General features: G+C 45.6%; 2 protein-coding genes across 3 annotated transcripts in view; one reads left to right on the top strand and one right to left on the bottom strand.

Moving 5' to 3' along the window:
* The window catches only part of ARID4A (AT-rich interaction domain 4A), a 48,773-nt gene extending 38,456 nt beyond the window's left edge, over nucleotides 1-10,317 (top strand). The window contains exons 18-25 of the mRNA XM_058025871.1: nucleotides 1,003-1,087; nucleotides 1,224-1,356; nucleotides 2,534-2,596; nucleotides 3,598-4,728; nucleotides 5,663-5,767; nucleotides 7,249-7,464; nucleotides 7,689-7,835; nucleotides 8,284-10,317. Coding sequence (XP_057881854.1) covers nucleotides 1,003-1,087; nucleotides 1,224-1,356; nucleotides 2,534-2,596; nucleotides 3,598-4,728; nucleotides 5,663-5,767; nucleotides 7,249-7,464; nucleotides 7,689-7,835; nucleotides 8,284-8,387 — 1,984 coding nt within the window. The 3' untranslated portion in view covers nucleotides 8,388-10,317. The remainder of the gene's footprint in view (nucleotides 1-1,002; nucleotides 1,088-1,223; nucleotides 1,357-2,533; nucleotides 2,597-3,597; nucleotides 4,729-5,662; nucleotides 5,768-7,248; nucleotides 7,465-7,688; nucleotides 7,836-8,283) is intronic.
* A 5,041-nt stretch (nucleotides 10,318-15,358) lies between these two features.
* On the bottom strand, nucleotides 15,359-24,436 carry TIMM9 (translocase of inner mitochondrial membrane 9). Of its 2 annotated transcripts, none has more exons than XM_058027193.1 (4): nucleotides 24,373-24,436; nucleotides 20,383-20,446; nucleotides 19,970-20,065; nucleotides 15,359-17,772 (listed from the first exon to the last, which is right to left on the bottom strand). In XM_058027193.1, the coding sequence occupies exons 2-4, from the start codon at nucleotides 20,419-20,421 to the stop codon at nucleotides 17,638-17,640; spliced, it is 270 nt and encodes an 89-aa protein (XP_057883176.1). In that variant the 5' UTR covers nucleotides 20,422-20,446; nucleotides 24,373-24,436; the 3' UTR covers nucleotides 15,359-17,637. The 2 variants fall into 2 exon arrangements, with proteins under 2 accessions (XP_057883176.1, XP_057883177.1); XM_058027194.1 differs by lacking the exon at nucleotides 24,373-24,436 and adding an exon at nucleotides 20,768-20,909.
* Nucleotides 24,437-24,456: the final 20 nt, after the last annotated feature.

Below are 24,456 nucleotides of genomic sequence, written 5' to 3'. Positions count from 1 at the left end.
TTTTAAGGAAATAAAGTGAGAGATGGTCAGTGACCTGGCTCCATATTGAATTATCAACATAACAGGCTCTGACTTCTTCACTTTTCAGTGTTGGTGATTTTGTTCATGGTCTTGCATTGAAATGTCAGAATGTACTTGTATTTTTCTAAGTGTCCATCTGCCTTACTAATCCTCACCTGTTCGAGGAGTATCCCTGATATTTATTGTGTCTGTCAGTGTTAGCATTAGCAAATTTTCCTTTAAGGGAGCCATTGATAGTGGTGAAGATATTTACAATTAAGTGTATTAAGCACTGGAATTTTGGCAATAAAATTGCCAAAATATTCTTGTATTGAATGTTAACTGGGATTGTAAAAATGCTTCTCCTGGCAGGCAGTCTTTATAGCACTTTATTTACTTCTGGTATATAACATGTGGTGTTCCAAATCCATAAGCAAATTGCTTTATGTGGCAAAATGAAATTTGAGAGTGGCAATATTCCCTAAATATTTACACGTTCCCTTTACTAATACAATTAGGAGATTTTGAGGAGCATCAGTGTTTGTGCTTTTCAGAATCTCATCCTGTTTGGTGCCTTAATTAAAAAAAAAGGTACATTTTCCTGCTGAGGTATGGTGAAAACACACCATATGTCTCTGATGTGGAACAACTGACACTTTAGAGCTGACTCAGTCCCCAGAGTGCTCCAGTGAGAGACAGGGAAGTTTGTACCTTAATTCCCTCATCCCTTAAGATTTTTTTATGGACTGGAAATGTCATTCACCTTTCCAAGGCCAGACTACTGCATGAGTTGTAAATAGAGGCTCTGCTGTCATGGTATGGATTGGGTTGGAAAGGAAATCCCATCTCATTCCACCCTCCTGCCATAGTCAGGGACACCTTCCACTACCCCAGGGTACTCTGAGCCTTTTCCTACCTCACTAATAAATATTTTGTGTTAATTCATGTGTTTTACTCCTCATATTCAAACAACATAACAGCATATATTTCATTCCCTTTCAGGTATGATGAATGGGTGAAAGCTGATCGGATTATCTGGCCAGTGGAAAAAGGAGGACCAAAGAGAAAACAGAAGAAAAAAACAAAAGTAATGATTTCAATAAGTCTGTTGTAGTACTGTTTTTAAAGAAAAGTTTTTCAGGCCACGGTCTAGTTTTTAATAGAGCAAAAGGTTTGATAATCAGCAATGAAACATTAATAAAAATCCACTGTTTCCCCTGCAGAATAAAGAAGATGGTGAAAAGGATGAGAAGAAGGATGAGGAGAAACAAAAATCCAAGCGTGGGCGGCCCCCTCTGAAATCCACTCTCCCATCCAACACATCCTGCAGCCTTCCCAAAACGCCCAACAGCGAAGGTAAATGTGGCTCCGGAGGTGCAGGGAGCAGCCGGGCCCGGTGCCCTCAGGGGGGAGCCAGGGCCGAGCTCGGTGCCCTCAGGGGGAGCCAGGGCCGAGCTCGGTGCCCTCAGGGAGAGCCCGGGCCGAGCTCGGTGCCCTCAGGGAGAGCCCGGGCCGAGCTCGGTGCCCTCAGGGGGAGCCCGGGCCGAGCTCGGTGCCCTCAGGGGGAGCCCGGGCCGAGCTCGGTGCCCTCAGGGGGAGCCCGGGCCGAGCTCGGTGCCCTCAGGGGGAGCCAGGGCCGAGCTCGGTGCCCTCAGGGGGAGCCAGGGCCGAGCTCGGTGCCCTCAGGGGGAGCCCGGGCCGAGCTCGGTGCCCTCAGGGGGAGCCCGGGCCGAGCTCGGTGCCCTCAGGGGGAGCCCGGGCCGAGCTCGGTGCCCTCAGGGGGAGCCCGGGCCGAGCTCGGTGCCCTCAGGGGGAGCCCGGGCCGAGCTCGGTGCCCTCAGGGGGAGCCCGGGCCGAGCTCGGTGCCCTCAGGGGGAGCCCGGGCCGAGCTCGGTGCCCTCAGGGGGAGCCCGGGCCGAGCTCGGTGCCCTCAGGGGGAGCCAGGGCTGAGCTCGGTGCCCTCAGGGGGAGCTAAGGCCGAGCTCGGTGCCCTCAGGGGGAGCCCGGGCCGAGCTCGGTGCCCTCAGGGGGAGCCCGGGCCGAGCTCGGTGCCCTCAGGGGGAGCCCGGGCCGAGCTCGGTGCCCTCAGGGGGAGCCCGGGCCGAGCTCGGTGCCCTCAGGGGGAGCCCGGGCCGAGCTCGGTGCCCTCAGGGGGAGCCCGGGCCCAGCTCGGTGCCCTCAGGGGGAGCCAGGGCTGAGCTCGGTGCCCTCAGGGGGAGCCAGGGCCGAGCTCGGTGCCCTCAGGGGGGAGCCCGGGCCGAGCTCGGTGCCCTCAGGGGGAGCCAGGGCTGAGCCCGGTGCCCTCAGGGGGAGCCAGGGCCGAGCTCGGTGCCCTCAGGGGGGAGCCCGGGCCCAGCTCGGTGCCCTCAGGGGGAGCCAGGGCTGAGCCCGGTGCCCTCAGGGGGTTGCCCGGGCCCAGCTCGGTTCCCTCGGCTGGAGCCCAGAGCTCCTGCTCCGCCCGTCGGGACTACGCCACCGGGGCTGGGCGCTCCCTCCGATCGATACAAATTAATTCTTTCGATTTTAATTTTAGCAACACCTCGCAGGCAGACCAGACGTAGCTCAGGAATGTTTGATTCTGATAGAGGATCAAACGGTGAGTGATTTCAGCCCTGTGTATGCTTTGGAGGCTTTTTCAGTACCTTTTTGAAAAGAAGTTTGGGTTTTTTTGGGTTTTTTTTAACCTTTTTTTGGTTGGTTATTTTTTTTTTTCCTTTCTCCTTGTAAATTTTGTTGAGTAAGCAGCTGAGCTGACACTGCTGAGGAGCACAGCTTGCTCACACAAGAGCAGTCAGTGACTGTACAAGTCATCCCATGTTCTTCAGCCTGAGCCTTTCAGTCCTGAACAGACCAAATCCAGGGCTATAATGATGGTCTTTATTGTGCTAATTAAGTCCTCAACCTCAATACTCCATCATCCAGCAGAGTTGTTAATTATACACAATGGCAGCACATCTTGGGTGATTCTAAGCCTCTCTGAACAAGAACTGAAGTGAAATCACTGTCTCCTTTTAGTACAGGTCCCTGAGTAATCTCCTGGTAATGTACTAATGCTTGCTCTCTGTGTGGTGCAGCATTTGTACAATAGTTCAGCAATGAAATGTCCATACTGGGGTTTAGAAGGTTTTTATTTTTGGGTTTGGGTTGTTTTTTTTTCTCTGCATGGAGGGGAGAAGTGTTTTTTTTTTTTTTGGTTTTGTAGTGTCACAGGGGAGAGGCAATATCCATGGGATCAGGGGAATCTCTAGAACTATTTTTGCTGCAATAAAATCTAATTCATTTATATTGGCTTATTTGGGAAATAGTAGGAGAATCACAGACTTCAGCTAAATCACCTGAGTTAAGAGCATCATCCAGATGCTTCCTGCACCCTGACAGCACCATCACTACTGCAGTTCCATAGAAATTTTAGGTAAAAATAAGAAGTGTAGCAAGTGTGTTGAGTAACGCAGGATTTTTAAAGTGTAAAGTTATTACTGCAAACTGATGTTAACACCATAGATTACTGAAAGCAGGATTTTTGTGAGGTTCAAATAAAAAGTCATGCTGCAATTCATTATTTAGGGTGCTGTTTGCTTCTTTTTAAATTTTTTTTAGACTCTGGCACATCTGACAGTGAAGCAGATGAGTCATCTGAAAAGAATTTGAATGAAGAATTTTCTCCAGAAACTTCAGAACTGGAAAAAAGTGAAAAACTCCGTGATGAGAAGCTGGATGAGGAAAACCCAAAGATTTCTCATGTGCTGAAGGAAAACGACAGGACTCAAGTACAGCAGCTAGAAACACTGAAACTGGAAGTTGAGGAAAGTGAACAAATTGTTCAAATTTTTGGAAACAAAACTGATCAAATGGAAGAAATCAAAAGAGAGGTTGAAAAATCACCTAAGGGAAAAGGGAGAAGGAGCAAGACAAAAGATCCTTCATTGGAGAATGCAAAGATTGCACCAGGAAGCCAGGAAGAGGTGGCAAATGAATCTCTTACAGAACCTGAAAGGTTAGATGTGTCTTCCTTGGACTGTAAAGACATTTCCAGCACTACTGAAAGTGAAACAGAGCCCTCCACAAAAGATAAGAAACTTTTAAAAAGGAAAACTTTGGAACAGGCATCACCTGAGAAGAGAAACCGGCGGGAGAGCGAGATGGAAGTGCCAAATATTGTATCTGAAGAGAGGACCAATGAATGTAGTGGAGCAGAGGAATGTAGAGGGCTGAATGCTGAGGAGTCCGTCAGAACTGAGAACCAGGAGATGCCATCCCTGGTGGCGGAATCGGCGCCGCACGGGGCAGAGCTGAGGAGTGACAGCTTCCAACGGCCGGCTGAAAACAACGAGAGCCTGCCCTTGAAAGATGAGGATGACACAATGCCTCAGATTGGCCCTGAGACCTTGCTGTGCCATGAAGTAGACCTGGATGACTTGGATGAGAAGGAGAAGAGCAGCACTGAAGAGACAACAGCAGAAAAGCCAGACCCCAGTGCTTCCAACTCTGCCCCCTCTGCCTTAGCCCCCGGTGTCCCCTCGAGCTTGCCGGTGGCCTCTCCTCTGGCCCTCAGCCAGGACGAGTCCCGCAGCATCAAGAGCGAGAGTGACATGACCATTGAGGTGGACAGTGTGGCAGAAGAGTCCCAGGAGGGGCTCTGTGAGAGTGAGTCTGCCAATGGATTCGAGGCCAGCACCACGTCGAGCAATTGCAGCATGGCGGGCCAGGAGAGGGAGGCGGGAGAGAAAGGTGAGCGATTCCTGGAGGAGCCACTCCAGCTCTGGTCCTCCTGAAGGTGCCTTCAGGCTGCTGGCACTTGGCTAAAAATTGCTGCTCTGTTTTGTCTGCATGGAGGGAAGAAGCGTTGTTTTTTGGTTTTGTAGTGTCACGTGGGAGAGGCAATATCCATGGGATCAGGGGAACCTATAAAACTATTTTTGCTGCAATAAAATGTAATTCATTTGTATTGGCTTATTTGGGAAATAGTAGGATAATCACAGATTTCTGAGTAAAGAGCATCATCCAGATGCTTCCTGAACCCTGACAGCACCACCACTACTGCAGTTTCATAGAGATTTTAGGTAAAAATAAGAAATGTAGCAAGTGGGTTGAGTAATGCAGGATTTTTAAAGTGTAAAATTAATACTGTAAGCTGATGTTGACCAGCTCTGATCCTCTTGAAGGTGGGTGTCACTTGGCTAAAAATTGCTGCTCTGTTTTGTCTGCTGGTTATAGATTCACAGAATGGTTTGGGTTAGAAGGGACCTCAAAGCCAGTCTTGTTCCAGTCCCCTTCCATGGGCAGGGACACCTTCTACTATCCCAGGTTGCTCCAAGCTCCATCCAATCCTTGAGCACTTCTAGGGATGGGGCTGGGCATCCTGTGCTAGGGCCTCAGCACCCTCACAAGGAAAAATTCTATCCCAATATCCCACCTAGCCCAGCCCTCTGGCAGTGGGAAGCCATCCTCCCTTACCCTGTCACTCCAGGCCTTTGTGCCAAGTCCCCCTCCAGCTCTCTGGAACCCCTTTAGACCCTGGAAGGGGCTCTAAGTTCTCCCCAGAGCTTCCTCCTCTCCAGGCTCTCTGGTTTTAATTTTCTTTGTTGCTTATAAAAAGAGCTTTTTAGTAGCAGAAGTATTTGAGGTATCTTATATTTTTGATTTTTTTTTCCTCCTCTCACAGGTCAAAAAAGACCCAGTGACAGCAATAGTGGAACGCTGGCAAAAAAGCAAAAGCGAACTCCAAAGCGAACCAGTGCTGCAGCCAAAAATGAGAAGAATGGAACAGGTATATTCCTGCAGGGAGGGGAGGGGGAAGGCTGTCCTGGCCTGTAAATATGTGTAAGAGCATACTGTTCTCATGTTACAAACAGTTTCCAGTGGATGGGGCTTCCCTCTCAAGGTTTTTTATTTTTATTCATTGTGATTATTGGTGACAAACTGGAGAGGAGTTCTGAGCTCTCTCCCAGTGTAACTGGGAAATCTCTGGCCTGTTTTAGATTACTTACTTAAGAAAAATGTCTAAATTATTGTTTATATTAGCAGCTAGTACATGTTTACCATTATGCTGATTTTTAAATGTTGGATGTGTTATGGATTTGGCAGAGGGCACATTTAAAGTCTTAAAACAGGTGTTTCTCCTGGGGAAAAAATGTTTTTGAAATACAGAAAAATGTTGGATGCTATGGAAAAGCTTTTCATCCAAAAGCATCTTGTCTAGTTTTTCTCTGTAGCATCTGATTATTTTATGACTTGCTATGAAAGTCTGAATTTTTGTGTTTCTGCAGCTCATTTTTCAGAGAATCAGAGAGCGGTTTGGTTTGGAAAGGACCTTAAAAGTCATCTTGTTCCAATCCCCTGCCATGGGCAGGGACACCTTTCACAATCTCAGATTGCTCCAAGCCCCATCCAAGCCTGGAACACTGCCAGGGATGGGGCAGCCACAGCTCCTGTGGGCACCCTGTGCCAGGGCCTGACCATCTTTATTATAAAGAATTTCTGTCTAATATCCCATCTGTCCCTGCCCTCCCTCAGCTTAAGGACATTCCCTCTTGTCCTGTCACAAAAGTTTTGACAATCACTGCACGACTGAATCTGTGATTTTGGCTTTGTGGCAACGCTGTTATATTTTTAAATATCAAACTAAAATACTGGGTAATATAATTATCTGACATATATTCAGATATATTTAACATGCCTGTGGAGAACTTGGCAGTTATTGTGGGAATCTAAAATATTTGAATATATGAGCTAAAAATTTTCTGTTACATTTTGAACTTCTGTTGTTTTAGTCATATTTCAGAGTTGTTCCTTTAGATGTGTAAAGCAGTTTAATAACTAAATACTACCCATAGTAATCCACCCATAGTGCTACCTACCCATAGTAATCCAGGTTTAATCTTTAAGAAAGGGGTTTTAGTGTCTGCTTTATATTAGAAAGCTAAAATAGGTGATGTAAGGCAGTTTATCAGTGCCCTAATATTCTAATTTTGGTAAGTTTATTTATTATTTCTGTACAGAAGTTTGGCTATTACTTTTTAACTAGGCCTAGCTAGCCCTGCATCAATTATCATTACACTTGAGAGTTCAGTGCATGTTGTGTCTGATCAGGTTATCCATGGAATCTGAGATCATTATTCCTTGGGTGTGTTCTGTGATCTTCTAAGCAAGAAGCAGCAGGGTTTTTTGAATCATTGTTTTCTTTATAACCACAATTTTAAAAATGTCAATGTGGAGTTTTTAAGTCCAAATGAATTTTTTTTCCTGCAGGACAAAGCAGTGACAGTGAGGATCTCCCTGTCCTGGACAGTTCCAGTAAATGTACTCCTGTCAAACACATCAATGCATCCAAACCCCAGAAGATTTCCCGCTCCCCTGCCAGGGTGGTTTCTCCTCACATCAAGGATGGAGAGAAGGACAAGCACAGGGACAAGCACCACCACCAGAATGCTTCACCCAGAGTCTACAAATGGAGCTTCCAGCTCAGTAAGGATTCTAGAAATGACTTGATTACAGGGAATTGGTGATAAAATTTGTTCTGAAGGAAAAACATGAAAATTTTGGGATTCTAGATTAGATGTGGGCCTTTTCTGACATTGTTACAGAAATGTGTTATCTTCCATGCTGTGTCTTACATCCTCTTAAGAACTGCATTCATTTGTTTATAATCACCTTGACAAAGCTATTTCTTCTTTCCTTTCCACTTGCAGATGAACTGGACAACATGAGCAGCACTGAAAGGATCTCCTTCCTTCAAGAAAAGCTACAGGAGATCCGAAAATACTACATGTCCTTGAAGTCAGAGGTAGCAACCATAGACAGGAGAAGGAAAAGGTTGAAAAAGAAAGACAGAGAAGGTGAGCTTGAGATTTGCTTTATGATTCCCATGAGGAGTTAATTTGTTTGGAAATGTGTCTCTCAGCAATTTGAGTTGAACTGATGATATTTTAGAAGAAAGGAAAGTGTTACCATCTGTTTGTGTGTGTATTTAGAAAGAATATTTGTGGTGTTTTGGAACTTGAACCTGACAGAAACATTTGCTGAGTCTTTTATAACTGTGTGATAGAAACTTGGATTTCCTAGTGCAGGTGTTTCCATTAGACTCATGTGAGTTACCTTTTCAATAACTGGGTAAGGCTAATCCTGTGTGAATACAGCAGGGAAAGCAATTGGCAGAACCTCTATATCAGTTTTTTGTGCCTGGGCTGCTCTTTGATGTCTTTTACACAACCTAAAAGCAAGGAAACCTTCCTTGTGAGCTGTACTTTGATAACCTGATGCTGATCTGCTGTTCTGTGTGTTCAGTGTCCCACACAGGAGCATCCATGTCATCTGCCTCCTCAGACACTGGAATGAGCCCCTCATCATCCTCTCCTCCCCAGAACGTGCTGGCTGTGGAGTGCAGGTGATAAACATTTCTCTGCCTTGCCAGCAGCTCTCTGCCATGGACATAAACCCTGAAATTCTGCCACAGAAAGCACTCAACTGGTTGGACATTGCCAAGTATATCCTGTACACACTTCCACTGCTGGACTGTACCTGTTCCCCCCTCCTACCCTCTTCTTTTGTTTAATTTACTGTTCAGAGAACTTAAGCTCATTGGTAACTGAAGGTTTGTAGGCACAACGTGACATCCTTGTAATTGTGTTTGTTTTTGTTTCTTGTTTGTTTCTTTTTGTTTTGTTTTTGTTTTTTTTTCCTAACACAGAGGAAGGGCACTTATCAAATTTGCAAAGTTAATGTCCAATGAAGCATTCAGGTGTTCTAGGGTGATCTTTAAAAAAAAAAAAAGCAAGTGCACCAAGCAGACATCAGAGTATTCTCCAAAAGAACTGAGCAACTGCTGCACTTTCACCAAGCTGTGGGTAACTCTTGGTGAGTAGTTCCTCTTTGTGGAAGCACTTGCTATACAGAACTGCCAAAGTATGTGTTCAGCAATGTGCCCAGTTTTAAAGCTGTAAATGGGACAAAATAAATTGTGAAAGGAAGTGTAGTTGACTGAAAACTACAGTTGTAATAAGTCTTCCACTTTTTATAGGATTTTTGAGCACACAATTATGCAAATGTTTTAATGTTTATTAATGTTTACAGTGGAATTGTGAATAGGTTTTCAGTGGACTATCTTATCCCTTGACAAAAATATTTTGTCTTTTTTCTATGTAATTTCAGAGTTTTTATTTTGTTACAAAAAGACGAAAAATGAAATATATAACAACAATGAAGTTATTTAACAAGATTTCTAAAGCTGAAATTTTTGTGTAAAATAAGGTATCTTGCAACTTGTTAAATATATTTATTCAGACATTGGATGTTGTATTTTTATGTATTTTTTAAAATATTAATAAAATTGGAAAAAAAAAATTCTAGATTAGTTCACTCTTTGGACAAAACATCCTTCTCAGTTCTGGCTCTGCAGGAGGAGTTATCCAGTAGCCAAACCTGTACTTCCAATGGGTCTGTCTACATATCCTCCACCTCACAGATCTGCCAGCAGGCATCTGGGTTAAAATAAAACTTAATTTGGAAACTTTGGCAGTCCTAGTACTTAACCTTGTTTGGAGGAACAAAATTTCTTGGGTTGCCCTTAAGATGCTTTGTCACAAGTTCTTGTGTTTGCTGTACTGCCGAATAAATTTCCATCTCCCAAAGTTGAGATGCACCAATAAAGTAAAAGCAACTGTGTGTGCTCTGCCTGTGGATTGTCCCACAGGCTGATGCAGCTTGTAAATAACTCTTCCAAACCCATGTATTTAAAGCAGTTTGCATATACATTATGTATAAAAAGTGATTTTTTTAAACAATTTTTTTATTCATGTTTGTACATTGAAAGGGGGCCTGAGCCCCTTTTTCTGTGTTTAATATGCTGTAGAGTAATAATATAGATGCTCTAGACTGTATATCAGGATATTCTGGTTCCACACAGCAGAAGGTCAGGAGGAAACACTAGTGATGGCGTAGCATTACTAAAATTGATGTTTCTTGAAATTTCATTTTACAGCATTTGTCAACTTGTGATTCCAATTCCTTCCATTTTCGCAGAAAATTAAAGAAAAAGTACTCTTGTAAATGCACTTTTTCTGTCTTTTCTTAAGCAAAGCAGAACTATTTCAATGTAAGATAAATATGGAGCTCACTAGACAGCGCTAATAAAGGCCATGTTTTAAACATAGGCTTTATATTCTATTTTTATTTAAGTGATTGTTCTTGTAAATGTCTGGACTTTACCCTAAATAGGAAAGTTAATCTCCATAAATTACTGTAAAGACTTTTTCAGAGCTAACTTTTACTTGTTAATCTTCTAACAGCTACGAATAAAAAGCAATACTCATTTAAAAGGAAGTAACATGGGTCAAATGTTTAATATTTACAGAAGCAATCTAAAATCCTGGCAAATAACAGATTAATGCCATCTTGTGCAGATCTCTGATCTCTAACCTGTGTGCACACTGTGAGATCTTAAACAGGCACAGAGGATGGAGGAGCTGCTGCCCTGGCCTGGATATTCCCCACGTGTGTTCTCAGCTGGCTGCTGTCCCTGTCTCTTAGGAATGTTTAAAATGCTGCTGGAAGGCTCCAGGTATGCTCCCATGGATGATGGAACCCCATTCCAGCCCTGACAGGGAGAGCTTCCTCCCTGCTTCTCTCCCACCTGCTTCCCTCGCTGTGCTCACCCCAAAACCAGCTGGGGTTACTCTGGCAGAGCACTGAACCTGCAGCAAAAGATGCACTTTGTGCCAAGGCAAAGCCTCCAGCCTCTCACTGATCCCCTGGTTTTTATCCTTCTGGGAAGGAGCACATCAGATTATTCAGTAGAAGTTTGCAGTAGTTTGCTGTGATGTTTAAAAATTGCACAGGGAAAAGAAAACCAGCTGGAATCATTGAACTGTCCTGGGTTAAAGGTGAAATCAAGATGAAACCCTAATAAAATCTATGATTTCTAACTCTACAACAATCCCCTTATTGAAGTCTTGTTTATATAAATTCCAAAGTGTCTTTCACTAGCTGGAAGTTTGTCCTGTTGAAGACACAGTAATTATGATTATACAGAATTGGTTTTTTTTTAATAAGAGATTAGGTATTGTGTTTCTGAGACCAAGCAGAAATAAAGCACCTTCTTGGCAGTCTTTGTGCTGTTCTTTTGCCTTCTGATCTTCTACAAGTTTTCCTCAAAATGGTATTTGCTATTTCAAGCTTTCTTAGAAGGTAAAAAAAATAAATAAAATTAAGGTATGGAATGAACACTGTTAAAAGAAGCAAGGTTGTAAGAGAATCAGACTCTTCCTTCATTTTCTGCAGTTGATACAAAGAACTGCCAGATTATTTATTTTTGTATTAGCAAAAATCTGAAAGATGGAAAATCTCAGAATGTTTCCATGCAAGGACATAAGGTAAGTAAGATTCATTTCCTTACTTGTTTTATTCACTTTCCATCAAGTGTATCAGCTGCATTTGTACTGGTGAGTTTTTATTTTCTAAAGTGAAAGTTCAGAACCCCCAGTTAAATCCCTGCTTGGTTTTGGCTCCTCCATCAGGTTGCTGGTGGCTGGGAAAGTTTCTTCTGTTTAATCAGGCAAGAGAAGCAGAGTTGTCAGAACAATAATAACAAAACATTGTTTTGACAGAGGTTAAACAGATTTTCAGTAGTAATTACCTGTGAATGAAAAGCATAACAAGGGCAAAGAAATTTGTCTTCCTGAAGGATGATGTGTCTGACCTTCACAGGGAGCAGCAGAAAAGGTGATTAAATCAGTGTTTGTGTTTTTGTGCATGCTTCAGTCTAATTTTTTAGAAGGTGCAGTATTAGACAGAAATTTTTGAAATGGTTAAATAATCTTTTTTTTTTTTTTTTTTTTTTGTAGGGGGAGTCATGCAGAAATGGCTACCAGAATTACTCAGGATGGCTTTGATGTGGAGCTGGGAGGAGAAACTGAATCTAAGGATTGTCAGCTCCTGTGCCTCAGTCAGAAAATCCACTGCTGAGAGAGCCTTCTCTCTGCAGACAGGTTTGTCAGCCAGATGGAATATTGCATTAAAAAATTATTACTTTTATAACATGTTCTTTTTTTGCCCATTAAAAATCTTCTTGGATAGCTGAGGCAGCCAAATGGATTTTCTGGGCAGCATTTACTGGAATTCTTTAACAGCAGTAAATCTAAGAAATGCTGTAGTCTTCTTTTTAAGAAAAAAGCAGGTTTGGTTTGATGGCTTGAAAGAAATCTGACATGAGCCAGATTTACCAGCTGAAATAAAAGATTAATGTGTTCACAAAAGTATGTTGAGCTGTTTACTTCACTGCAAAAAAACTTCACTGCCCTTTGCAAAAATCATGCACTGAAATCTTGGTTATTTTCCTTCTCTGGTCTTGGGATTTTATTATTTGCTAGAGTGTGAGGCTCTGGAGATGTGGGGGCCATAATAAAGCAGTGGAACCAAAGGGGATATTCCCAGAGGCTGACTCACTGTAATTCCAGGGCTAAGGAAAATGACATTTTGTAATTAGCTCATACTATTAAGCTGTTTCTCTCAGATGTTCAGAAAGTCTGTCATTCTCCCATATTGCCTCACACCAAACAGGATGGGATTTTAAGAGGTCTCAGTGTTTAAAATTACTCACCTTTATCAGTTACCCCTGAGGAGCTGGGATTTATTTGGGGTCTTCTGTTTGCTCTAAATATCTGTGCACTCCCCAAATTCCACAAGTATTTATTTATTTAAGTATTTATTTATTAGCCCCATCCATTGCTTTGGATGGATATGTAAATTACTTTTTGTGTTCCAGTGTTTTTGGCCTGATGGTGTGTTTGTTTTAATGCCAGTGAGTGGTGGATTTTATGATTATCCCAGCTCAATGACAAATGCTCACCATGCTGCCATTTGAAGAAAACTGGAAGGATAAAAGTGTTGATTGTGAAAATTTTTCTAAGAATAGTAATTTTCTTGTGTCTTCTTGATTTTGAATTATCTTTGCTATTTATGGTGTTATTCTTGCTCCTTCCATTGCAGAGATTCTGCAGTGGCATTCTGGCTCAGAGCAGGTTGGTTCTGCTTCAGCTCTGCAGCTGTTTGCATTGGTTAACATTGGTTCACACCCTTGTGCTGCTGCTCATCCCTCACCAAGAATTTCCAAGATGAGAATTGGCTTTGTTTGATGCCCCTTGGCCTCAGTGCCCCAGCACAGCTCACTCACTGCACTAACCATGGAAGCTTTGCTTCACTTGCCCTCTGGCAGTGTTTGCCAGCCAAGGAAAGCTGCCCTGGAGCTGTGCTGGAGCTGTGCCAGCCTGCAGGAATTGTCACTGTGTTTGACCCTGAGCTGCTGCTGGGGGACACTGCCCTGCCGTGGTGCTGGGCTTTGGTGATTTCTCACTTTCCTGCTGTTCAGAGTAAACCCAACAACATTTCCATTCCAGCACTGTTGGTGTCTTCAGCTGTTCCTAAACTCCTCCTCTAATCCCTCATCTGGGTACAGCCTGACCTAATTTACCCTGCTCCTGCCAGCTATGCCAGTTTCATAAGGAGGGGTAAGATGTGGAATTTGTATTAAATACTTTGCTATATTGCACAAGAGTGTGTTTGCTTTCTGCTTTAACAAGGAACTTGTTTATGTGAAACTTAAAACCATATCTTTTGATGCTCCTTTATTTCCCTTATGAATAAATAAAGCTATTTTAAAAGGAAAAAAAAAGGAAAGCCCCAACCCTTAATTCCTTCTGCACATGCTCTGCTTCCCACCCTGCAGGTGACCCCTGTGTGCCATCCCAGGGGCATGGACAGGGGCAGTGGCTCCCTCAGGTGGGCACAATCCCTCTCTGATGATGAAATGTTTTGGCACTGGAACCAGTGAGAGGTAAAATTTTATGTTGGTCTGTGCAGGTATTTGAATGTGATTGACTCAGAATGTGAGAGCAGCCCCACAAAATGCTGTGGGAATAATTATGGAATGTTGTTATCCACAGGCAGTGCAGGGGGGAGCTGATCTCTGTGGCTGAGGTTTGGCTGCTGCTCTTCTTGTTTCCTGCTTTTTCTTTGGAGAGCCCTGAACAATTGATGGGAATGTGATTTCTCTGTGGCTCAGAGGCCCTGGGCAGCATCCCCATGCAGGGTAACACCTCTCTGTGCCTCTGAATGATCAGCTCATGTTACATTCAGCCCAGAGCTGGTTTTCATAAAACCTTTCCTGTTGGGCTGTCCCAGTGCCCAGGGGTGCCACTGCTCCCTGCATCCCCTGCAGTGAAATGTGTTGTCTCTTCTTCCAGACCTTCCATAAGACATTTCCTTATGTCTCTGGAGAATAAAACCAGTTTGGATTGGGAAGGACTCTGACACATCATCTACTTCCATCCCCCCCAGGAGTATCTGCTTGTGCCCCAGCAGTGTCTGTGTGCTCCAAGGGTGACCCTGCCCCTCTCCTGGTGCCCCAGGATCCATCCTTCAAGTGCCTTTTGGCACAATATAGTCACAAATCCAACAACAGTTTAATCTGCAGAAATAGTCACTAATGTACTTCCCCTGATTCAATTCCAGTTGTTGCTGTAAAACTGCAACATATGCATTTCACCTGACGTTTATTGTGAAGAACCTGCTGCTCCCTGACACCAAAACACAAAGGAGTGTGAAGTTAAGGTAAAACATCATTTTTAAAACCCTGCAGTGTGAGGCAGAATTGTAACTTTTGGAGTTCTTTTAATTCTGTCCTCTGGAAATGCAAGGTTGCAGACATGATGCAGGTTTAGGTGTCAGAGGCTTTAATTGCTTTTACAGCTTTCAGAGTTTGGGCCAGACTCATTCAAGGAATTTTGGAGCTGAGCTTAATGGAGTTCTTAATGTTTGAACTGGATTCCTCAAATGCCATGTGCTGACTTCCCAGCTAGCTGAGAGAAGATGCTGAAGCAAGAGCTGTTGCTAAGCTCCAGTTCCCAGAGTGGGGAATGCCAGAGCACACAGGATTTGCCTCCCTGCTCTGCAGCCACAGCCACACTCAGTGCTCACCCACACTCCTGACAGCTCTGCAGTCACTCCTTTTCTTGCCTTCCAACAGAGCTCAGCAGTTGAAGCTCTCAGCAGGGGATTACATAAATTGGGGCTTTGCTTTTATCCTGGAGAGAATTCAAAGAGCCTCCATTATAATCTTCCAGCTGATTGATCTGCTGGCTGTGCCAGCACTGTGCTGTCCAGGCCACTCTGGAGCAAGGCTCTCATTTGACCCTTGCTGCTGAACAGGTTCTGCTTTCTGTGGGCTCAGGAGGAGCTGTGTGTGTGCAGCAGGAAGGATCTGTGTCCCTCACTGCTGCTGCAGAGAGCATCTCCCCCTAATGAGTGTCTGTTTACCAGCTCAGTTTCCTTGAGCTGCTTTTGGCAGGCTGCCCTCCCCTCCCACCTCCACTTGGGCTCACTTTTTCCTTTCCAGCTTTCTCAGTACTCCTCCCTCAGCAGCTTCCCATTCTTCACCCTTTGCTCCTTCTCCCATCAGAGTGGGATCCCTTCCTGCACCTCCTGTGCCTCAGCAAGGTGATTCACCTCCTCCTCACAGCCCTTAATGGATTTAAGAAAATGCTGTTGTCTTTGTAAGGATCCAGAGTAAAACCATTTTTATCCGATTTTATAGTATTTATTTGTATCACCTGGATGCTTTAGTTATATGGATGCATTTTATTTCCAAGCTCAAATGTATTTGTATTGTCTGTATGCAACCTGTCACCTGGATGTGAAAGACCACAAGATTTTTGTACAGAAAGAGCTTTGACAAAATTGATTATCCAAACCTGAAAGTGGGTAATTTATTAACTAAGTCCCTCTAAAACTTGCTTTACCTTTTTTAAAAGAAATCTGTCCTAATATTTAAATATTTTCTTAGCTCCAAATACAGAAATGAGAGAAAGCCATTATTTTTTTAACTCCCTTCACTTCAGCCCCAAGGTGCTTTGTTCAGAAGACATGAAAATCCTCCACTTTTCTCTTCAGGCAGTTTTCTGAGCACCTCTTTGCACATGAAGATCCAGTGGAAAATCTCAATCATGGATTATTTTCAAATGTTTAACAGAAAGAGAGCTGCTTCAAGGAAAGCCTTCAAGTCTTTACTATGCATGTATTGATTCAATTTAGCTGCAGCATTTGTGGCCTGATTGTAGCAAACAACGTGGACATTTTTAGCTTGATATTCCCTTGAAAAAACAGGACACTGCAGACTTGCTGCCTTATTTGGGCTCATTTTCAGCCTTCACTGTTTCAGTGAGCTCTCATCCATCTCCAGGGTAACGAGGCACAGGAGGAAGGAAGGGGCTGTGGTACAAACAGAGAGATGTGAGGCTGGAGGCCCCACTGGCTCCTTGCACCTTGGCAAGCCCAGGAGCAGGGGTACAAACAGGGATGTGGGGCTGGAGGCCCCACTGGCTCCTTGCACCTTGGCAAGCCCAGGAGCAGGGCTCCAGGCAGAGCTGCAGCACACAGAGCAGTGCTTGGTGCAGGTGGCAGGGCACTGTGCTGCCCTCAGGGGCCAGGAATCCACAGCTGAGTTACTCAAGCTCTGCTGGAAATAGAAAGGTAGAGAAGGTAACAACAAAAAACTCCTCCTGCTTTCTGTTCCTTGCTGTTGCCTCTCTATCAAAAACAGAACCTGGCAGCTGACGTGGAATAGCTCTGGTTCACTCCTCATCACCTGCTCCTGATGTTCAGTCCCCGTTGTCCCTGGATTTTGTGAGACCTGAAGCACAAGGTGCCTGCTGTCATTCCACTGCACTATTGCCCTGACTGCAGGATTGCAGCTGTCAGGATCCTTCCAAAGCACTGCTGTGTTTGTAACCCAATCCAGCTGCCTTCCAAACCTCTCTGTGGGCTCCTGCAGCAGCAGGACAGACCCTGTGCTGTGCAGAGCCTGGATTTCCTGCTGGCATTCACAGGAGAAAGGAGGTGTTTAACAAAGCCTGGATGTGGCACTGGGTGCCAGGCTTTAGTTGAGGTGTTGGGGCATGGGTTGGATTTGATGATCTTTAAGGTCTCCTCCAACCCAGTGATTCTGTGAATTGTGTGCAAACTGCAGCAAGCTCAGTGCCTGGAGGGTGTCAGGCCAGGAGGCCGGGCTGGGAGGACCCCAAGGGCTGCACAGGAGCTGCCCCAGGCACAAGTGCTGCTCATGTCCCCCTGTCCCCTGTCAGTGACCAAGGATAATCTGGGGCACCCCTGCCTGAGCTCCCTCTGGCCTCTGTCAGCTCCTCAGCAGCAGTGAATGAGCAGAGCTCTGGAGCAGCTGAGCACAGAGCCCCCAGCAAACAAAAGGCTGCTTTCAGATGTCCCAAAAATGGCTCTTTGGAAAGAACACACAGCTGTATATGGCTCCAGCTGATTTTATTTGAATTAAATAAAAAAGTATTCCCCAAGTTACATTGATTCATCTCAACCAGTCTCAGCAAAAGGCAGGTGAGCCCTCCCACCACCCCTGAAATTCAGATACCAGGCCCTGGGAAAAGTTGTATGTGCATCATTCCCTTGTGGAAACAAACTTCACTGCCAGGCCAGCAGGACTGAGCTCCTGTTTAACCCTTCTGCTCCCACTGCCTGAGCAGCACCCACAGCTCTGCTCTGAGCTGCTGGACACACATCCTGACAGCAGGAATCCCCCAGTGTGTTCTTGGCACAGCTTAGGTCTGAGCACAGAGCTCTGCTCTAGCGAGGTTGGCTGAGCAGTCCTGCCTTGGCTGCCAGAGCCTCGTTCTGCTGGATGTGGTACTCCTGGAATCTCATGGAGATCCTCTGGGTCATCTTCAGATACTTCTGCAGGCAGTTTTCTGAGCAAGTTATCTGCAGCAAGAGGGAACACAGGGCTTCAGACAGTCAAACACATCCCCAAACAGGACCCAAAATACCAGCACAGACAGGGATAAACAGTTGGGTGAGTGCTTCTCACACTGTCAAGGTGAGGGCAGTAGAAAATGTAAAGTTGAGTTTTTCTGGTATGCCTGAAACATTCACAAATATTCATTCTCATGTTAAAGTCTCCATGGAAAACACCCTGCACCCAGAGATACCATCCTTTTGTCCCCGGGCTCCTCTTGTGGAATTGAACTACATATTTTGAAATTAATAATAAATCTATTAAATTAGTAAATTTTGTTTTAATTCTGTTTACAAACACATACTGGCTTTGACAGCCAAATGTGATCTGCTCTTTGCTAACTCAGTTTAACCCTTTTTTACCCTTCCTGTTGCTCTAGCAGCATTCTGGTACCTGCCTTGCCACCAGAGTACCTCAGTCAGCTGGACTGGGAAATAAATACCAGAGCCTATTCCATCCACAGTATTTTTCAAATTTAAAGTGTAGAGAAAGAGTTGTGAGATTATTTCTGGGCTACAGTCCTACTAAGTGGATATTCTGTGCCATGGCTCAAAGTAACAGATTTGGGTGGAAAGGAAAGGTGACCCCTGTGCTTGGGAACACAGCAGACATTGCTTTGGTCCTGCTCAGTGCAGAGGGATGTGAAAAGCAGAAGGGATGAAATGAAGTGGACACAACCCCAGCAAGCTCCACACAGCACCCAGCCCCTCAGCCTGGCAGCAGCTCCAGCCAAACCTGCTGAGCAGGAGTGGAGTCTCCCTAGGAAACAACAACTGGAGCTGCCCCAGGCCTCTGTGTGTGAGTCCAGACTTGCACTGGCACCTGGGGGAGGAAAGAGCTCAGAAGTTGGGTTTTTTCAAATGTAGGATTTCAGAGGAGATCTGTGGAGGTATTGATCTCAATTATTTAATAAGGAACTACAGCTCTCAAGAGAAACATGGGAATTTCCACAGCAGTGTCCATCTAGACAAGTGTCCTGTTTCCAGACAGGTGCTCTGCAGGAAATCCCATAATGGACAATCTGGCAGAATTTCCCATAAGAAAGGTTTTTCCCAGTTCCTCTGTTAACAGCTGGTTCCTGTGCCACCAGACATGAACCCTCTGCAATCCACAGAAGCAAAAATAGGCAGCTCACAATCAGAAAATGGTTTGGGTTGGGATGGACCTTAAATATCATCTCATTCCAACCCCCTGCCACGGCAGGGACACCTCCCACTAGTCCAGGCTGCTCCAAGACTCTTAAGAATATTTTTGAACTAGGTAATCTTTAACCCAAAATAATTATGACCTGTAATAGAATTCCACTAAAGCAGAAAGAGAAGATTAGGGAAAGAAGGAATCTGTCTTGGGAAGCTAAGAGAGCTTTGTTCAGGGCAGCAGAAACAAACGTGGAAGGACACATGAGTTTTGCCTGCTGAACTCCAGAGAAGCAGAAAAGGCTCAAAGCAATGGTTAGTTTAAAATTTTAGTTGGTTTGGTTTTTTTTTTTTCCTGCCAGCAGAATCAAGCAAAGGTTATTAGATTTTTAACCAACAAAATGATTAGGCTCTGAAACAGCCTCTCAACAGGCAAGGAGAAGCAAAACCATGCAAGTAATCTTATGGAGAGCTGAATCTCTCTGCAGATGGCAGCGTGAGGGAGCTCCCTGCAGTGCAGGGACGTGGACTGAACAGCAGAGCTGTGTTCCCATGACTCACTACAAGGCAGGAACGTGGGCAGGTAAACAAATATTTCAGCAGGATTCCTCAAAGGGTGAGATGCAGGCTGTAGGTGGGCAGCTTCCTGTCCATGGAGTCACCTCCATGAGAAGTTAAAGCACAGGAACCTCCACTGACAGCTCAGGGAATGAAACACATGGAATTGTAGGGAGCAGCCAACAGTCAGTGGGGACTGGGCAGATTCTGTGTGTCACAACCCCTTCTAGAGTGGTTTTGGTGAAGGAAGACTAAAGAGCATCAGTTCCACCCCCTGCCATGGGCAGGGACACATTGCACTGTCCCTGGCTGCTCCAAGCCCTGTCCAAGCTGCTCTGGGATGGGACACTCACACTCCACTGCCTGGCTTTGTACCTTGGTTTAAAGATCAAAACTCTCTTGAGTTGTTTCTGAAATTGGAATGCTGCACAGCCATTCTACCAAAGGATCATTAGAAGCCATCACCTACCTCTTCTGGTTTCACATCTCTGCTAGTGAAATCCTTTATGCAATCCACAAAGCAATTTTCTGTAAGTTTATTGTATGTGCCAAGAAACTCCTTGAACTGTAAATAAAAATTGGACAATGAATATTAAAAAAAAACACCTTAAAAATCAGTGTTTCTTTTTCTTACATACAGCTGCATGGTATAAGAAAATCTGAAGGGCAAGTCCCTAGAAAAATTTACTCTCAGGCAGAGGATTTCAGCACCAAAAGCTGCTCATACCAAAATATGCTGTTTGTCAATGGTCACCTGCTGAAATTTTGGTTAACTCAGATAACTCAGAGTTTCTGTCCTTCCCTATGCACTACACCTTCCACTCCCTGTGACAGAGCAGCACAAGACTTTCAAAGCCCCCCCTCCCAAATGCAGCATCTCACCTGCTTGATCTGATCAGCCTCTGATATTTGTCCAGCCATGTTCCACCTCCTGTGGCTCAGTCACCTAAAGGTGAGGACAAAAGTCAAGATTTAAATAAAAAACATAAATATGAACTGCAACATTTTACATCAGAATGGAATTTTGTGCATCCTTGAAGTGTGTTTAAATGCAACTTTGCAAGCAAACTCCCAAGCCATTCACTCAAAGGGAAGTTACCTGTTGGGAATGTGTTCAGTAAAAAAAACATCCACGATAATTCCAGGTATGAAACCTTAGCAGAGCCACCTGCCAACTGCTGTCCTTTAAAGGCTTTTAGGGTATTTCACACAGCTAAATTGACTTACAGAATATCTTAATTATTATTATAAGTGGTGTCAAATTTACTGAATAAGCTAGGGCAGGAGCTGGGGAAGAAGCAAAGTCATAACACTTTCCAGCCTTGGAGTTTCAGTGACTTTAGATGTGATCTGTAAAAGAAAAAAAAGCAAATATAAACTGGCAGTCACTGAAGAGATGCAGCACAAGGTGCAGGCCTGGTTTCTGTAGCTGCACCGAACACCTGAACTACAGCAAATGTTGTGGTTATTGCAGTGAATGAAATGCAAGAAAAACAGAGAACAATGAAAATGGAATGAAACAGACAAAGAAAAAGGGATGAGGTTAACAGCCATGGATCTAAGTATTTAAACAAGCATCCTCAAGGAAGACTCACATTCCTAATCCAACACACTGAGCAAGCTAAGGCTTGAAAGCATCCCTGCAGGTTTCCTAGAAGACTGAAGCCTTGTCTCCTTTGCCCTTCATTTCCATGTTATCTAACACCTGTTATCACAATGATAATGCAAACTAATATCAAGTGTCAGCAAGAACAAGGTCCTTAGTTTAATTCAACTTGTGGAAGAAAAACGAGCACTGAAGTGCAATCACTTGGGTAAAGAAAAAGTTCTTTTAGTCCTTCAGCAAGGGCTATTTACAATTAATCTTCTATTATGCTTTGCCAATTTTTGGGCAAGACATTGATGTTTTAGAGAGCTTTAGCTATTGCAGTCTCCCAGCAGGGGGAAGGGAAGGGGTACACAACTGCCTGAACATAAACAGAGAAACAGCAACAATTATTTCTGCAACAGAAAGAAAATGAAGCAACTGAAATAGCATCAGGGGGCTCTCACAGGAGTGGAGTGTCCCTACAGAGCAAAGTGTCCCTACAGAGTGGAGTGTCCCTACAGCCCCTGCCAGCAGCTCAGGGATGGTGACATCTCCCACTGACACCACACTGGATCCCTGCACAGGGAGCCAGCTCAGACTGCAGGCCAGGGGCACAGATGATTCTGGGATGTAAAATGCAAGAACTCCTCATGGGCAGGCAGCTCACACAGGTTATTCAAAGGAGAACCTGCAGGATATGGTGGTAACAAGGAGCCAGGTTCTGTTCAGGTGGTCACTGAATCACAGACTGGTTTGGGATGGAAAGGACCCTCAGGATCATCTCCTTCCACCCTGCTGCCATGGCAGGGACACCTTCCACCATCCCAGCCTGTTCCAAGCCCCCTCCAGTCCTGGAATACTTCCAAGAATGGGGTCCCACAGCATCTCTGGGCACCCTGTGCCAGGGCCTCACCACGCTCAGTCAAGGACTTCAGTATCTAACCCTGCCCTGTGGCAGTGCAAAGCCACCACCCCTTGTCCTGTCACCCCCTTGTCCTTATCCAAAATCCCTCTCCAGCCTCTCTCCTCTCCCCTAAACCCCTATTTTGTTTCAGGAGAATGGACCTGCCCATCACTGGAGTACCCAGTGGGAAGTGATGGCAACTCCTCTCTCCTCTCTCAGCCTGTGAGCAAACAAGAGCAGTGACAACTCTCCAGGGCAGGTATGTGGATAATTCAACAGAAACTGCAGGGAGCACTCCTGTCCCCTGGCCAAGGCAGGAAGCTCAGAGTTTCACCTGTCAGTGCCATTTTCCCACACTCAGGCTGCCTCATGATCTGTGTTTATGGCAAACCTGATCCCTGTCCTCCCGTGATCTGGCAAGATTGGAAATGGCAGATTGAGACTGGAGTTTCACAGAGCTCTGGCACCTGGGAAAGGCTCTGATTCACATCAGCACAGCCTGATCTGAAGTGCCTGAAGCTCTTGTCCCTGTACAGGCATTTCACACATTCCACAGGGGAATTACACAGCTCTGCTGCACCTTCAGCCATAAATCAGCCTTACATCTATAAAGAGCTCCTGAACATTGCCAGGAATGTGCAAACCTGCTTTGTTCCACCGTATGCTAACTGTATTCTCTCAAGATTTCCTGCTGCTTCTCCCCTTTCCCTCCAACTCTGCAAAAAGCTTTTAAAGGGTGATGAAAGAGTGCTCAGCACCTCAGCCAGCCCAGCCCAGCCACCAGGCTCCTGCAGGCTCCGGTTTAATCCCGTGGGCTAAACACGATTTAAAAATTCAGCACCGCCCCTCTCAGCAAGGACATTCACACTGCAGGAAGCAGAATAAATAAACCTCTGCTGCAAGGGACACAGCCTGGGTGTGCTGGGTCACCAGAAAGGAGCAAAAACTGGGAAATCTCCCTTCTTGAAAAGCCCCGGGGCTCTTCCAAATACAGAAGTTTCACAAGTCCCTCTGATCACAACAAACAAGCCCTGTGTTTGGGAGTTTTCCTCATCTTTTTACAAGATCTTTCTACATTTTTCTTGGAAGAAGAGTGATGGAGAGACACTACAAATCCCTCACACTTGTAAATCCCACTAACCATCTAAATCAGCTACAACTATCACCTACTCCATAAAAAGAAAGCTGAAATGTCTCTTTAGACCTTCGTTTCCAGCTGCACACAGAACACCATGCAAGTGTTTCTGAAAAGGAAGGGTAAAAGCATCAAGTCAAAGAAACGTGTCAAAGAATAAAAATCTCGAGTCAAAGAATTGTGTCAAGGTAAACTCTCCACAGCTTGTAGAGAAAGTTCTTTTATTATGGGAGATTACTGGGCTACAACTGAACTGCCATCAGATTTAAAAGAAGCCCAAACAAATTAATTTTAAGAGGCCAGGGGCATTTAATGAATTGAGGACAGGGTGAGATGAGAGGGGCCAGTCAGGAGTTGGATAACCAGCTGTAGCTGGTGCTCAGCTTGTTATCAGTCACTGCCTCCTGCATTTGGCCTGGACCCTGCTCTGAAGGAGAAGGGATCAGAGGTGGAAATCCAACACCAAAGGTGAGTGACCAGCGTCAGCCTGACCTCAGGCACCAGGGGAGCCTCTCTGAGCACACCAAACACGTGCATGGGCATAGGCCTGAGGGAAAATACACATTTCCCCCCAGCACCCTCCTATTTAAGTGAGATCACACCTGGCTGACACTTGATAAAACCAAAACCTGAGGCTAACAGCTCGAGCCTTATTTATTTTTGCTCTTTTCCTTCTACTCCATCCTCCAGCTCTCTCTTCCAAGGGCACATTGAGTTCCTCTCCCTCGGGAATCACCCGTTCAGCCAAGCCCCGGCCCAACACCGGGCACAGAGCGGGGATTTCATTATTGAGAGCCCTCGGTAGCGCCCTCGGACCCTCACGGGCCGCGAGGAGACAACCGGTGTCTCCCGGGCCCTCACGGGGAGGCCCCCGGGGTCTCCCGGGCCCTCCTGGGTCCTCACGGAGAGGTTCAAGGGCTCTCCCGGGCCCTCACGGAGAGGCTCCCGGTGTCTCCCGGGTCCTCACGGAGAGGTTCAAGGGCTCTCCCGGGCCCTCACGGAGAGGTCTCCCGGGGCTCTCCCGGGCCCTCACGGAGAGGCTCCCGGCGTCTCCTGGGTCCTCACGGAGAGGTTCAAGGGCTCTCCCGGGCCCTCATGGGGAGGCTCCCGGTGTCTCCAGGTTCTCCCGGGCACGGGACCACTCCTGGTTCCTCCCGGTGCCTCAGGGACACTCCCGGTCCCTCGGGAGCGCGCGCCCATTCCCGCGCCCGTTCCCTCACGCGCTCCGGGCCCGCGCGCACTCACCGCCCCCGCGCCGGCCCCGCAGATTCGCCACGCGCGCGCGCGCACGAGGAAGGGCCCGTGCCGGGCCCGGCCCCGCAGATTCGC

Source organism: Melospiza georgiana, chromosome 6, assembly GCF_028018845.1.
Source record: "Melospiza georgiana isolate bMelGeo1 chromosome 6, bMelGeo1.pri, whole genome shotgun sequence".
Classification (NCBI taxonomy): Eukaryota; Metazoa; Chordata; class Aves; order Passeriformes; family Passerellidae; genus Melospiza; species Melospiza georgiana.
Note: the sequence above shows the minus strand (reverse complement) of the source record. Positions and strands in the feature narration are given on the sequence as shown.

Excerpts from the sequence above, each read along its gene's own strand:
- TIMM9 (XM_058027193.1), bottom strand. The coding sequence starts at position 20,421 with ATGGCTGGACAAATATCAGAGGCTGATCAGATCAAGCAG. Across the intron at positions 20,066-20,382 it reads AGGCTGATCAGATCAAGCAG|TTCAAGGAGTTTCTTGGCAC; the intron begins GTGAGATGCTGC and ends TTTTATTTACAG. Across the intron at positions 17,773-19,969 it reads GAGATGTGAAACCAGAAGAG|ATAACTTGCTCAGAAAACTG; the intron begins GTAGGTGATGGC and ends CTCTTGCTGCAG.